We start from the raw sequence: 15,239 nt of genomic DNA on the forward strand, positions 1-15,239 counted from the left end.
GTACTTTTTTATTGGTGAGAAAAAAACATGACACAACATGTGACTGAATCTTAAGTTTTCTTTCAAACTCATAAACTATTGCAGATGAAATTATCGCACAAGCATTGACCTTCCATCATCAATATATCATGTACATTACAGGTGAAAAACATTCAACTATTAATATGACAACCAGTCAAAATGTCACCTTTTTTTGTAGGAGTGTGTTAAAGAAGAAAAGAATTAACCTACTCTGCAGGGGAAATTTTAATTCTTTTCACTTCTTCTTATTATTTTACGTGAGATGTCAGGATCGTTCTACCTCTACCTTACATCAGCAGTCATTGTTAGTGTGTATCACCAGTGCAAAAGTTCTTCAAGTGTTCTTACATCAAAATCAAATCATGATTTCTCCCTGTGAAACATAATATCACATGTGCTCACCATTGTGTGTAAATAAAGATGGACGTCACGACAGCTTCCCAAAAGTGAAACCGAATCATCTCTATTGCTCCTCGGTGGCATAAAACTCAAAGTACACATCAAATGAATGTTTCCCAAAGATGGTTAGTGTCATTTCAGGTATCAAGCTGAAGTGGTATTTAACTTGTAATATGATGCGATAAAAGTTTGACCTCATGATGGACAGCTGGGTTTGTCAGTCGGTGTGCTCCAGATCAGTGGAGCTGCTTGCAATTGGACGGACAGGTGTATGGGCAGGAACGCGATACCGCAGAGATCGCTACAGTGCCGACTCTGGCTCCAAATGACATCACCGACGAAATATGGCAGCAGCCATATCCAAGATATTTTGGCTTTATTTTCGTACACTGGGAAGAAGTGGAGACGCATTGTGTGTCTTTATATACAGTCTTTGGGGCTTACATGAGCTGGTGCCAAACAATTTTAAGCAATAATAATATTATGACATTCACCCATCAATCAGTCTGCAACTTTCAGCCCACAGAGCTAAGGGCCCCGACATACCCAGTCAACTGTCAGCCTCGGATGGGTCAAAAAGTGCCACAACATGAAAAAACACAAAAAAATAAATAAAATAAAGTAAAGCAGGGATGTGGAGTACTTTTAAGTTGAAGTAAATGGGCTAAAATGTGGGGAAAAAAACACAATCTTTTATCAAAAAAGTGCTTAAAAAATAATAACAATGAAGTTTGTTTATACAACATTGTGCATGTCAAAACCAGAGATTACAAAGATTTAAAAAATAGTTACATCCTTTCAAAACAACCGGAAACAATCCACATATGTTCACATGATGCATTCAGGGTCCTGGCTGTAGAGGTCAAGCTCCTGGTACAGTATGAAGCTCTTCAGTCTGGGAGGGAAAACATGCGAGTTCATGATTTCAGGGTTGTTGAGTTTCTTCAGCGTCAGACGCCTCCTGATCTCCAGTCGGCAGAGGTGTCTGAGGGAGCGAGGACTGTCTGGAGAGCAAGGTCCAAAAAAAATTACTTTATTATTTCATACTGTAATGAAAGACAGAACTAAGAGGATTAAAATGTGCAGACTTTGTGCAGGGAAGGGACAAAATTAGGGACAAAATTAAAAGGCCTACAGCACAGCTAGCGCCCCCATGAGGCTGCAGTGTTCGTTACAGATACACTGGTAAAGCGCTGGACGGATCAAATGACATAATCATGATCTTAAGAGTCGCACCAGTATTGAAGCTTCTAAAAAAAGTAAAATATAAAGTTTTTGCTTTGGGTAGTACTAGAGGAAGCATCAGGGAGTCATTAAACACCTGAACCTGTCAGTGTACTCTTCTTCAACGTTTGCTTTACTTCCTGGATTTTTCCCACATGGAAATTCTGACCAATCAAGAGCAGCATTCTCACACAAGGCATTTGATCTGGTTGGCTTATAAATGCTGCCGTGAGAACACGAACCAACTTTAGGCAGTTATACAACTTTGGAACAAAAGTAGTCCCTGATTCAGACCAAAGGAGACCACTCTAGGGCTGAGAGCACCATTACCGACTAGCTGGTGAACACAGTGGAGTGTTCAGCAGCTAAAGAGACAGAATTTTTCCTCAGGAGTTGGTGGAGAATGAAAACAGAGCTTAAAATGAGAGAATAACAGAACTAGATTCATCAGGTGGAAACACACAAAGACAAGCACCAGACTTTGAAGCCAATTTAACACAGTGGCCAAACTGTGGAATTACAATTTCTAGTTCTGTTGCGTGATGCAATTGGAGCCTTACAAGACTTTTTTCCCATAGACTTTCATTGTGAAGGAGATGTCTGTAAATTTGTGGATACATTATTTTTAAGCATCACAAGCCTGTGAAATGATTTGATCCATTTGGTCAGATAACATTTCAGAAGTCAAGAAGAGCTGCATGATTAAATTATTTCATCACCATTCAAGTTAACGGAGGGCTTATCCAAAAGTCAGCTGCTCGGCCTTGTGTGCTTTCTCTATGGGCCACACAGCGCTGAGGATACCCAAAAATGTTCAACTTGTTGGCTTCACGCGCCACTGAGCACTTTGTACAGGAATGACTGGGGCCCACCTCCTGTATCCAGTTCACATTATACATCCATGGGAAACCCTGGGAGTTGGCATGATGATCAGTGCAAGACATATGTCTAACTATTTGATTTCATGATGTCTTTGAAGTGTGATCATTTCCTCAGGTGTTAGTGGAGGCAGTCTTTATGCACCTCTGCTATAAAACCTTGTACAATAATCGTGAATAAACTCACTGAGGATGTCGCATATTTCAGGCCACTCTCTCTGTGTCTCCAGGAGGAGTCTGAGTTTGGGACAGATGTGGACGTGGTTGACGTAGTCCAGCAGAATCCGGACGACCCTCCCGGACAGATCCATGATGCAGCAGAGGCTCATGAACTCACAGAACTGGAGAGAGGACAGACATTCACAAGGTCAATGCAAACACATTTAAAACAAATGTAGCAGCTCCACCATCCACAGTCAGACACACATGGCTGACATCCTGGTGCAGACCATTCACTGGAGTTTACCAGCTGCATTTAAAGATAATCGTAAGCATGGCTGTTCTCAGCTTTAAATGTCCAATAGTCCACAAACATTTTCGTCACGACCTGTCAACGAAAATAAAGCACAGATTTCATTGTAGTTTTTATTTTCAAGATCTATTTTTAGCTCATCATCGTCCTGTTTTCATGATGGAAAAAAGGTCGTTGACAAAAAAATGTTAAAATAGTTTTCGTTAACGAAATTTACACTGAAGCAAACAGGCTGCTGACAAAGCTGCTGAAGAAAGCGTATGTACCAAAATATCAAAGTATTTCTTTAAGGAAAACAAACAAGGAAAAACAGCTGTCACTCACTGGAATTTTCCTATCCCCCTCATTCGCAGCATCAGATGCGTCGTCATGGTGACACTGAAAGCATCTCTCCACCTTGTAGCCGTTGTTGAGCAGCAGCCTCATCATCACCTCGTCCTTGAGGCAGTACTGCAGCGCCGTGGGAAACACTGTGTCACTAACCACTGTGAAGTAACAGTTCACATCTGCTTTGGCCGCCAGCAGCAGCTTCACGATCTCATAGCGCCCCGACCTGACCGCCACCAGGAGGCAGCACAGCGGGTCCAGGTCCGCCTTCGCTCCGGCCGCTAGCAGGAGTTTGGTGCATTCCACGTCCCCGTTGGAGACGGCGAAGTACAAGGCGCTCCTCCTCATGTCCCGGTAGTTTTCAGAGTTTCTGGTGTTCATGCGGTAGTTGACGTCGAAGCCGCAGGCCAACAGGAACTTCAGGCAGTGGCACTGGCCTCCCTCCGCTGCAGAGTGGACCGGGCTCTGTCCCGCCTCTTTGATGGCCTTCTTGGTGGTCAGAGGTAACAGCATCTTCAGAGCGCTGTGGGAACAGAAAACAAGGGTCCATCAGCTGATGAGAACCAAGAGTTGAAAAACACTTCGAAGGGCCTTTTTACACCTGAAATCCGAACCAAGGTTTGTCTTTTTGTTCCATTGTCTACATTTGATCCAGTTAATTTCAGGCTGACATTGCACTGATGTGAGCGCACTAGAGAACTATGTCCTGTCATCATCACCTGCATGAGCTGTGTCTCCTGATATCTGACATTGATTGATTCCTTTGCAATCCTGGAACCCATCAGCTATCGGTTTGACTTAAGCTTCAGGGAACAATGGGCAATAATTCCGGGGATCCAGTGTAGCTAACGGATATCCAGGCCAAGACTTCCTCTGCTTTATAAACAGATATAGGCGTACAAATGCAGATACATTTTAAGGGAGCTAAAATAAAGCTAAGTCATCGTCAGGCAATAGCTGAGGAGTTCCAGGATTGCATGTCCGCCAATGCGTCCCGTCTCTCCACACAGTCAGTACTACCTGACCAACAGTTTGAAACCAGAACGCTTCCAATACCAAACAGAAACCTGCGTACGTATGCAGATATCTGTTTAATAGATATCAACTTGTCTGCCACATTATGCCATTAAGCTCCACTGGAGTCCCCTACAAGCTGCTACAGTGTTGGACAGACGGAGCTCACTCGTAGTGTCCGGCGTATGCTGTCTTATGGATGGGCAGGTGTCCGGTGACGCTGGGCAGGTTGGGGTTGGCTCCGTTGTCCAGCAGCAGCTGAATGCAGGCGGTGTTTCCTGATGCAGCCGCGTCCATCAGGACACTTTCACCATTGAAGGCCTGAGAGTTCACTTTGCTACCTGAACAGGGAGGAGAAGGAAGAAACAAGATTGGACCTGTGCACCTAAAAATAGAGAGGAAGTGAATACAAAATATACAATTGAAATTTGAAATTTTATAATATATTTTCCTTTTTACCAATCTTACAAATTCATCACACTTTACATAATTTCTCTCCTTGTCGTGAGTTTGTATCTCCACATTATCTAAACCTGCAGTTTTATCTTCAGACTGACCGCAGTTCAGCAGGATCTCAGTGATGTGGAAGTGTCCGTGCTCTGCAGCCACAGCGAGCGGCGTCACCCCCGTCACGTCCCTCTGGTTCACTCGGCCGCCGTTCCTCAGCAGCAGCATCAGGATGTCCACGTTGCCGACCTTGGCTGCCTCGTGCATTGCCGTCCATTTCTTCCTGCAAACCTGATCAACCCAGGCGTCATGAGCGACCAGCGTGTATGTCATCTCATAAGAGCCGGCCTTCACCGCTGCAAGGTGAGAAAATAGTGTTTTAGTCAGCAGTGAATTCTGGATATATCGATGAGAAACCTCTAAAGAGGCAGAGAGTGTAGTGCGTGTCCTGGTCCCGGCCTATTATTTTAACAATGAATCTGATGACTGTGTGTAAGTGTCCCTTGCAGCTGTGAATACTCAGAGAATTGTCACCAACTCTGCAGCTCATAGACTGGATGGGCAGCAGTAGCTCAGTCCATAGGGACCTGGGTTGGGAACCGGAGGGTTGCCTGTTCAAGTCCCCATCCGGACCAAAATATGGAGCGTGGCCTGGTAGCTCCAGCTGCTCGGAGCGCCTGTCATGGGCAGCCCCACTCTGACATCTCTCCACTTTGTGCATGTATAGGTCCTGTTTGTGCATGTGTATGTTCAGACCTGTGTGTAATTGACAACAGAGTGAATAAATTGAATTTCCCCTCGGGGATTAATAAAGTATATAAAATTACATTAAATAAAGACGGACAACGCATCTTTTCTAACCCCCACTGTAGAGAAGTGAAGCTAAAATATCCCAGACACGGCCGCTACCATCTTGCTCTTGTAAAGTCACTCGAGTCTGCGCAGTAGTGACCTCCGGGGTATCAAGTTTCGCGCCCATACACCTGTCTAACCACTCATAAGCAGCGCCACTAAGTGCGAGCCCACTGATTGGCTCACAAAGTTGTCAATCATGCTGTAAACTCCCTGTTTTATGGAATAAATAACTAATTAAAATCAAACTTGTCAGGAAAACAAACAGCAGCGTGATAAAAACTACCATAGTTTGACATGACAGAAACCATCTTTGGGAAAAATGTATTTGATGTGTACTTTGAGTTTTCAGTTTGGCCCATGTCCCATCCACTAACATGGAGAGGGCGGGCTTTATGACCTGTGCTGCAGCCAGCCACCAGGGGGCGATCCAGATGTTTTGGCTTCACTTTTGGGAGTTGCTATGTCATCCATCTTTATATACGTTCTATGCTGCAGCTCTGTGGAGCTGTTATAGGGAAGCCCTTTTCTGCCAACCAAGTCAGTATAATTTCTTGAAATAATGAGTTGGTGTCTTAAAATAATGACATTTTATCTCAAAATAATTAGCTGTTGTCCCAAGAGAACAATTTAGTATCTCAAAATAATGAGAAAACACCTCAAAAAAGACTTAATATCTCAAAATAATTCGTTGTTGTCTCAAAAGATTGATTAAGTATCTCAAAATCATGAGTTAATATCTCAAAATAATAAGAAAACGTCTCAAAATAATGAGTTGGTGTCTTAAAATAATGACTTAGTATGTCAAAAATACTGTTAATATCTCACAATAATGACTCAATATCTCAAATAATTAGCTGTTGTCTCAAAAGAATGATTAAGTATCTCAAAATCATGAGTTAACGTCTCAAAATAATGAGTTGGTGTCTTGAAATAATGACATATTACCTCAAAAATACTGTTAACATCTCAAAATAATTAGCTGTTGTCTCAAAAGAAATGATTTAGTTTCTCATAATCATGGGAAAACACCTCAAAAAAGACTTGATATCTCAAAAAATTTGTTGGTGTCTCAAAATAATGACTTAGTATGTCAAAAATAATGAGAAAACGTCTTAAAAATAATGAGTTGGTGTCTTGAAATAATGACATATTATCTCAAAAATACTGTTAATATCTCAAAATAAGTAGCCATTGTCCCAAAAGAATGATTTAGTATCTCAAAATCATGAGTTAATATCTCAAATAATGAGCTGGAGTCTCAAAATAATGACTTAATATCCAAAAAATAATGAGAAAACTTCTCAAAATAATGAGCTGCTGTCTTAATAATTATAAACTTCCTGCAAGTAATGACTTAGTTTCTCTAAATGAGTTAGTATCTGAAAATAATGAGAAATAGTACTAAAGCCATTATTTTTAAATACTAAGTCAATTTTTTGAGATATGAAGTCATTATTTAGAAAAAGTTTCTGATTCTAATGAGTGAACATGATTTCTCATCACACTGAAAGAAATGGGCTGTCATATTTTTTAGTCTCATTTAGTTTCTATTTTTTATGTCATATATTATTATTGGCTGTTACTCTGGCGCCACCCTCAGGACAAACTCTACAAGTTTACTCCACCAGAGGTAAAGATGTTTGCACGTCTCTCCACTTTGTGTGTATTGATCACCACCGTCTCACAGGACCTTGTTAGTCTTGTTAATCAGCGCCTCCTCTCTCCGCTGTGTTACCCAGCAGCAGCGGCGACTCGTTCTTGCTGTTGGTGTTGTGAGGCGAGGCGCCGTGCTCCAGCAGGCTCTTCACATTCTGCACCAGTCCGGCTTTAACTGCCAGTGTCAGCGGAGTCTCTCCACCCACGGCCGTCCTCTCCTCCAGGCTGAGCCCCTGAGCTGCCACTGACACAAACACAACACAAACAGGTCAGCGTGGAGTTCACATGGGACGACCAGCTGTGTGGCCCCGGCAGGTGACACCTCGCTGCTGCTGCTGCTGCTGCTGCTGCTGGCTGACCTCCAGGCTGAGTGAGCGGGGAGCGACATCACAGGTTATTTCAGACCCAGAGGACTGTCGACATCAGTTGTCATCTGTCACTGAAGCACTCTGTGGATTAATATTATCTCAGGCAGCCATTATTTTGATGAAGCCACCCACCAGGCCTGTCATCTCTGCTGCAGCCAACCTGATGTGACCTGACGCTTCATCTTCACTTGTCAACTTCATTTATTTAATTATTGGTGTCAACTCCACCAGTTAAAGGTGGGAGGAGGTTATATTTTCTCCACAGTCACTTGGCATCTCAGTAGCTTGGCTGCTAAACAGAAACATTTGGGGGTTTAAACACATCTGTGTGCTTCATATGAACTGCAGCTACACCAGCTCAACAATGAAGTTATGTTCCAGAGAAATACTGCACGATAATACTGTACATTTATTACACTCGGAAAATGTTAATTAAACCTTCACTTACCTGTTGTTATGATTCAGATTGAGTCACCTTACATACAGTGACACGTAGACATGTAAATAAATGAGTAATAAATAAAAAACAGAAATTAAACTGTCAAGGGGTTCAGTGGATAAAAGGAATCTATGAATAATAAAAGTTAATAGACAGATTATCATAAAATGGATTTAAAAAAAACTATAACAACAAATATTTACAGAAAATGTAAAAGACAAATTGCAGAGGGAATAAAAGATTTTGAATACCGCCTTGTTTTACAAGCAGGTGAGGCGTAACGACACGATGACGGCAACAGAGAAAATACGCCTGCAAGAACATGTTGTCCACAGGAAGCTAAAATCCTCGGATTTGTTCCGTTGTGTCACTCCTGTGATCTTAGAGCAGGTTTTAACGATGCTATTCAGAATGTTTCTGTCTTTCAGTGTGAGGCTGTGAAACCAGCAGATAAATGAAAATCACAGGAGGCGTCACTGATAATGACTCAGACCTTTTTGAAGCCCCGACATAAAAAGTTGCAGGCTACAATGAGGCTAAAAACAGAGTTCAAATGACGTTTTTCCAAACAACTTTNAAACTTCACCTGAGCCTCCCTCGGCATATGGGTGAGTAGATAATGGCTGAATTTTCATTTTTGGGTGCACTATCCCTTTAAACAACTACAATGCTGGAGCTCCTGCTCGCTCAGTGATTATCCCTTTAAACAACTACAATGCTGGAGCTCCTGCTCGCTCAGTGATTAGAGCGTCTGCTGCATGCCATCCCCCCTCTCTTTCCCCCGTTCATGCTCAATCCTGTCCTGTCAAATAAAGGCCTCAAACAAGCCATCTAGAAAACGTCATGCTCAAACAGTGGAACAAATATTTGGTTATGCAATACTGCAGCTTTTCTTTGATTTATTTTCTGTTATTTATTATATTTATTTTCTTTTTCACTCGTCATTTTTGCTGCATTTTTGTTTGGTCAGCAGCATTCAAACATTCAAAATGAAATTTAATTTATTTTTATTAACTCCACACTTGTAGCCTATACGAGTATACACGGGTGTGAGTTGTTTAAATCACGTGCTTTTTCTTTTTACTCTTACTAGGTACTGCAGCTGCCCTAAAAAGTTCGCACTGTCGCATGCAGTATGCACACAATCAGGACATACTACTTTCTTATGATATTACACCTTGAACTTTGATTCTCTTGCTTTTATATCTGTTACCTTGGAGATAAATGAACGCCACTCGCCACCAAACTCGACAGAGACGGAGTTGTTTATTATATACAGTGCTTACCAAGTTTGCCAGAGAGTGAGATCAACCTGGAGAGCTGTGAGTTTGCCAGAGAGTGAGATCAACCTGGAGAGCTGTGCTGTTGTTACTTTGCAATGTATGTAGTTTAACTTAAAAGTTATAACTGCACAGATTGTAGATTCTAACATATTTTATACAACAGTTAGTTCCGGCCCTGCAATCTGATTGGTCGAGAGACAGTAAAACCGTGATGATATTGGAGTACAACATCACGGTTATTTCACTGTGTGTGTATCACTCCGCCTCACAGCTGATTGCAATCAACAATCAAATCAAAACTGACGGTTAGTGTCAGTTAGGTCAGCAGTTGCGTTGTAGGCTAATTAATTCATCCACTGTCAAACAGCCAAAAATATGGATTTATTTCCTAAAATAAGTTTTGAATTGAACTATGAATGGTCATCAGAGGAAGATGAGGGAGAGGAGAAGCTGAATCCATCTGAGCACACATCCAGGTTTGTCAGTGTTTCATCAGCGGAGCTCAATGACTTGGAGAAAAGCAACATACTGTCAGATCAGAAGGCAGAGTCGGCTGTGCCTGTGAAGCGACAGTCCACCATGCAGTCACCAGAGACTTATTTCACCGGCTGCACAATTAATGGAAACGTGCAGATAAATGTGTATAAAGAGTAAGTGCCTGGCGCACCATGTCTGCGTTACATAGCAACGGTGACAGCGGAGTCCTGAGGGAACTATTTTTGTTGGCGGAAGACAAATAAAATGCTTAAATTATCTATTTTGTCCTCATTTTTCAACATTTCTTAATCAGCCTTGCTTATTTAACTGTTGAACTGTTGTATAAAAGCAATATCACACGAGAGGGAGTGATGTTATACTCATATATCGTCACGGCTGTGATTTGGTCATAGGCACGAGGCCCGTGTCGGAGCACCTGGAGGAAACCCACGCTGATAATGAGGAGATGCAAACTCCACTCAGAGGGGCCCCCCCACCCCGGGTTCAAACCAGGTACCCTCTTGCTGTGAGGTGACAATGCTAACCACTGCATCACCGTGCCAACCCCAAAGACGCAAGCATCTTCGGTATGAAGTGTACATTGGATGACAATACAGTAGACGAGTCATATGAGGGCACTCACAGTCTATTATTACACCTGACACCAAGTTAGCTGCATTGGAAAAGTTATCTCAGGGTCGACAGTGTGAGCTGTGAAGTGACTCTACTGTTCAGGTGACACATTCTGCTCGCTCATGTGTTACTCGTCAAGTGACATGTCTCTTTACGGCTTGTCGTTCTCAGCTTAATTAACATTTACCTCATAGTTTAGGCTAATGGATGATATCTGATTATACTTTTCTTTTTTCTGATATCTGATCCAGTGATTTTGATCAGTTACGGACTTTCGTATATTTTAGATTCATTACACATGAAATGAAATATTTCAAGCCTTTTTTTGTTTTAATTTTTTTGATTGCTCAAACTCAAGCCCAGTAGCACCATGGTCTGCAAACCAGTTATGAGTGGTTTTGGCACTATGGGCAGGTGCCACTTCCTGCTGGAAAATGAAATCAGTATCTCCATAAAGCAGACAGAAACCTGAAGTGCTCTAAAATCTCCTGGGAGAGGGCCGTGTTCATTTTGGACTTGATAAAACACAGTGGACCAACACGGGCAGATGACATGGTGCCCCAAATCATCACTGGACTTCAAGCAACTTGGATTCTGTGCCTCTCCGCTCTTCCTTCAGACTCTGGGACCTTGATGTCTAAATGAAATGCAAAATTTACTTTCATCTGAAAAGAGGACGTTGCACATTTGGGATGACTGTGAACAGCCGACCCTGTCAGCAGTGACCTTCTGTGGGTTACGCTCCTTGCAGCGGGTGTCAGTGAGTGTCTCCTGGACAACTGTTAAATCAGCAGTCTTGATTGTGGTCGTGTGAACTGAACCAGACTCACAGATTAAAGGCTCTTTGATTAGAGCTCTTCTCAGGACTGTGTGAGTCCGGAATATACACAGTTTCACTTTCTGAAATAACTGACAAGAAATATTTAACTTATTTTTCTTTTCTTTTTTTATGATATTCTAATTTGTTAAGATGCACCTGTATTTTTTTTTTAAATATAAATGCAGTTTATTATGACAGAAAATGTTTTGCACCTATAATGATAAGTCGTTATTCTAGTAAATATTAGCTAGCAGGAAGGAAGTGCTCATACCATGAATCTGTGACCTCTTTTTCCTCTTGCAGCCTCAGGTACAGTTAAAGTTGTCACACCTGCATACATTACTGACAAGATGGCCTCAGGTGCTCCCTCAGGTGCTGGACTTGTGTTTCTGCATTAATTAAAACAATGTTGCTATGAGCTGACCTCCTTCCACTGAACAAATGTACTCACATGTCAGTACGGTCTGCAGGATCTCAGGGACTGGCTGGGAGGCGGCTCGATGAAGGGGAAGCCAGCCGCGACTGTCCAACTCCCTGAAGGCGAAGGTGTGCCTCAGCATCCCCCTGAGCACCAAGACCTCACCTGGTTACCACGGCAACAAGGCAACAGCCCCGGGATTTCAGCAAAAGAAAAAAGGCAATATTTTAAAAAAAACTCTCAGAAACATCCAGGACTCACTGGAGCTAAAAGTTTTCTGTACTTTTCTCCTTTTCTGCAAATCAACAGTTTCTGGTCCTTCACATTTCCTCTCCAACTTCATCCCTCTCCCACCTCTCTGTTTGTTTATCCCCCCCTCTCTCTGTCCATCTGCCAACCTCCTGATGCCTGGCGATCCTCGCCTACAGCTGCTGGCCGTGTGACTTTGGCTGTCGGCCACAGAGGAGAGCCAACAGACCCGACACAAAAACAACAGTGTGTGTGATCATGAAGGTATTTCCTGCGTGCTGTTTAACCCACCTTGTTCGATGGCAGCCAGGACTCTCAAATTTTCATCCGTCGTTTCTTCTAAACTAACAGCCAGGAGCAGAGGGAGCACAGGGCAGTCAGCTGGGTTTGTTTAAATAAGCAAATGTGTTTTAGGGAGGAGGGTGAGGATTGGATGTGGCTCTGATACCTTGCTGCAGATTTCAGAAAGGCATCTTGGCAGGAGTCTTGAATACTGAGCTGGATGATGTAGTCAGTGAGCTCCTCTTCACCGTATTCTTCATAAGTGTTCATCACTCTGTAGGGAAGACACACACTGATTGATACCAAACTGGTGATGTTGCATTTTTGAACACATCAACTAAAAATCTCCTGTACAGTACTTATAATAACTCGGAGGCAACAGAACGAGCCGAAGACAAAACATATCAGTCATGGCGTCATGTTTGTGTCCACCTGATTTACATTAGTCCAACTGTCACTTGCTGTTTTTAGTTTTCACCAACTCCAGAGGAACATATCCGTCTCTTTAGCTGCTAATTGTTCAACTTTCTCCACCGGCTTGTCTCTAATTGTGTTAGTCTGCTGTTTGGATCTTGGCAGGTAGCGTGCAGTGAATTTACCAGAGCTTGTTTGATGAAATTAGCCGCCCGCTGCAGCTGGTAACACCAGGTATTTTCAGGATGGTAAAACCTTTTCATAGTGCTCAGAACCCCCTTTTTTTTATAAAGTCTACTCCATAAGAACAAGGAATGATTGTAGTTTTTAGAGCACTGTTTTGAGGGACTTTTTTAGCTCCTATTTTAGTGTCGATACTCTCTACACTAGTGAGGTTGAGGTGGTTCGGGCATCTGATCAGGATCTTCCTAGGCGCCTCCCGTTTGAGGTGTTCTGGGCACGTCCCACTGGTAGGAGGCCCCGGGGCAGACCCAGAACACACTGGAGGGATTACATATCTCATCTGGTCTGGGAACGCCTCAGGGTCCCCCAGGAGGAGCTGGAAAGTGTTGCTGGAAAAAGGAACGTCTGGGGTGCTGTGCTCAGCCTGCTGCCCCCACGACCATGCCCCGGATAAGCGGAAGAAAATGGATGGATGGACTCTCTCAGCACCAGATGAACCTTAAGTGATTTAAGTCTGCCTTGATTAGTCGAACACATGAGCCAGTGCAGCACTTGCAACCGCCATTTTTAAAAATCTGTTAGCTGTGTAAACAACGGACAGCACCAAACAAAAACAACAGCTTGTAATGAAAAAATGGAAAAAACACAGACAAATGGACTGACGGAGGAGCAGACTGTTGTCGTTGTTGTATGTTGCACCGAAGTGACGTTTCTATACCGACCCAGATGGAAACCCCTGGGGCTGCAAAACATGAAGTCATGAAAGTGCCAAAAACTGCAGTTCCCCGAATGGCCACTTGAGGCTGGCTCCAGAAGCCAGTCAGTCCCCACAGACCCCTGTGTTAAACTTGTTCTCATAGAATGGTTCGTATGATATCTTACAAAAAAGGCATGCACAACAGTTCATATGATAACCTACGAATCAGCGCCCAACGAATGACATCACATCCTTAACGCACAGTTATGTAATTAGCGTAAGAAGATCATCGGTGTGCTGCTGTCATCCCTGTTGGATGTCTACAGCCAGAGGGCACAATTAAGGATTCCTCTCATTCCTCCCACAGTTTCTTTTCTCTCCTGCCGTCAGGGAGACGGTTCAGGAGCATCCGCTGCAGGGCAACATGTCTGAGGAACAGTTTTTCTCCGTCAGCGATCAGACTGTTGAACTGTAGCACACATGAACTTACCTTGTCTTTTGCCCCACACTATTTTAGATTTATGTATCTATCGATTTATTAATTGAATAATTTTACTGCACTGAGAACAAATTTTGCTGATTTTAGACGTGAAACAGTATTTTGTTTTAATGTTTCATCATAAAAATGACAATAAAAGGAATCTGGACGTAAAGTTATGCGTTTGGGTTTAGGAAAAGAAACATGACAAGGATTTGTGTGTTCCTTTTAAAGTGACTCAAAAGTTTAAAAAAAAAAAAAAAAAAGCATTTAAGTGTGTTACTTTTGTAGGAAAACATACAAATGCTGTGAGAAAAGCCTGCCATGTTAAAATGTCCAACTTTACAGCAGAAATAAACATGTTTACAGTCTGGTACAAAAATGATTTTGGTCTCTATAGATAATTTTGCCGTCCATGTCAACTGTACGGGAGGTGAATTTTCATATAACTCACCCTTTTGGTGGTGTCCAGCAAATGATGTGGGTTTCGTTAATCATTGGCAAACTTTCTGGGGAAAACCTNCTGTGAGGCAAATTGTGATTTGTGATATTGGGCTTTATAAATAAAATTGATTGATTGATTGATTGACCCTTTTAAATTTTGGAAGGATTAAGGTCATGCATAATTAAGTGCACGTCCACTGTCTGCAGATAGTGTCCTCGAGAACTCAGTCAGATTCACCCCACGCTCCATCCTCACATCCAAATTTGGTCACATCTGACTCTAAATATCCAAGATAGCAATGCCAAAAATGCCAAACTGGAGGCTATAAAATGGGAGTCTACAAACCAATGGGTGATGTCACTGTAGCTACATCCACTATTTTACAGTCTATAGCCCCTTTTACGCTGCCAGATTTTCAGCGCATATTGGGCCATTTTGCTGGCAAGCTGCGAGCATTTAGACACAAAGTGGGGAGGGACAAAGTTGTTCTGCCTTTAAAAGGATACCTTACCCACAAAATGGAGGGAGTCCTCAGAACTGTTTGGTCGGAAAACGCCTCATGAGACTGAACCCGACAGTTAATGTGCCACCAAAAAACTCACAAAACTAGGAGCAAAAGGAGGCTTTAAAAAACCCTAAAGTGGAGTTTTAAAATCCACACACTGTTTTCTTAATTCCTCCCTCAGTTTACACTGACTTCCCTCCAAGCAACAACACCATCGATTCAAGTCTTGATGCTCTACAGCTCTCTGTGTTTTTA

The 15,239-nt window shown here is 42.6% G+C and overlaps 1 protein-coding gene across 1 annotated transcript; it reads right to left on the reverse strand.

The window, feature by feature from the left end:
- Nucleotides 1-24: 24 nt before the first annotated feature.
- LOC126407775 (ankyrin repeat and SOCS box protein 15-like) lies at nt 25-14,097 on the reverse strand. Its single transcript, XM_050072972.1, has 9 exons — nt 12,429-14,097; nt 12,272-12,324; nt 11,765-11,896; nt 7,373-7,537; nt 4,893-5,138; nt 4,505-4,676; nt 3,319-3,844; nt 2,710-2,863; nt 25-1,424 (listed from the first exon to the last, which is right to left on the reverse strand). The coding sequence occupies exons 1-9, from the start codon at nt 12,530-12,532 to the stop codon at nt 1,249-1,251; spliced, it is 1,728 nt and encodes a 575-aa protein (XP_049928929.1). The 5' UTR covers nt 12,533-14,097; the 3' UTR covers nt 25-1,248.
- Nucleotides 14,098-15,239: the final 1,142 nt, after the last annotated feature.

Source organism: Epinephelus moara, chromosome 20 (genome assembly GCF_006386435.1).
Source record: "Epinephelus moara isolate mb chromosome 20, YSFRI_EMoa_1.0, whole genome shotgun sequence".
NCBI classification, from domain to species: Eukaryota; Metazoa; Chordata; class Actinopteri; order Perciformes; family Serranidae; genus Epinephelus; species Epinephelus moara.

Coding starts and splice junctions, on each gene's coding strand:
- LOC126407775 (XM_050072972.1), bottom strand. CDS start 12,532: ATGAACACTTATGAAGAATACGGTGAAGAGGAGCTCACTGACTACATC. Junction 11,897..12,271: donor CCTGGCTGCCATCGAACAAG/GTGGGTTAAACA, acceptor CGTGGTAACCAG/GTGAGGTCTTGGTGCTCAGG. Junction 7,538..11,764: donor CCTGCAGACCGTACTGACAT/GTGAGTACATTT, acceptor TGTTTGTGTCAG/TGGCAGCTCAGGGGCTCAGC.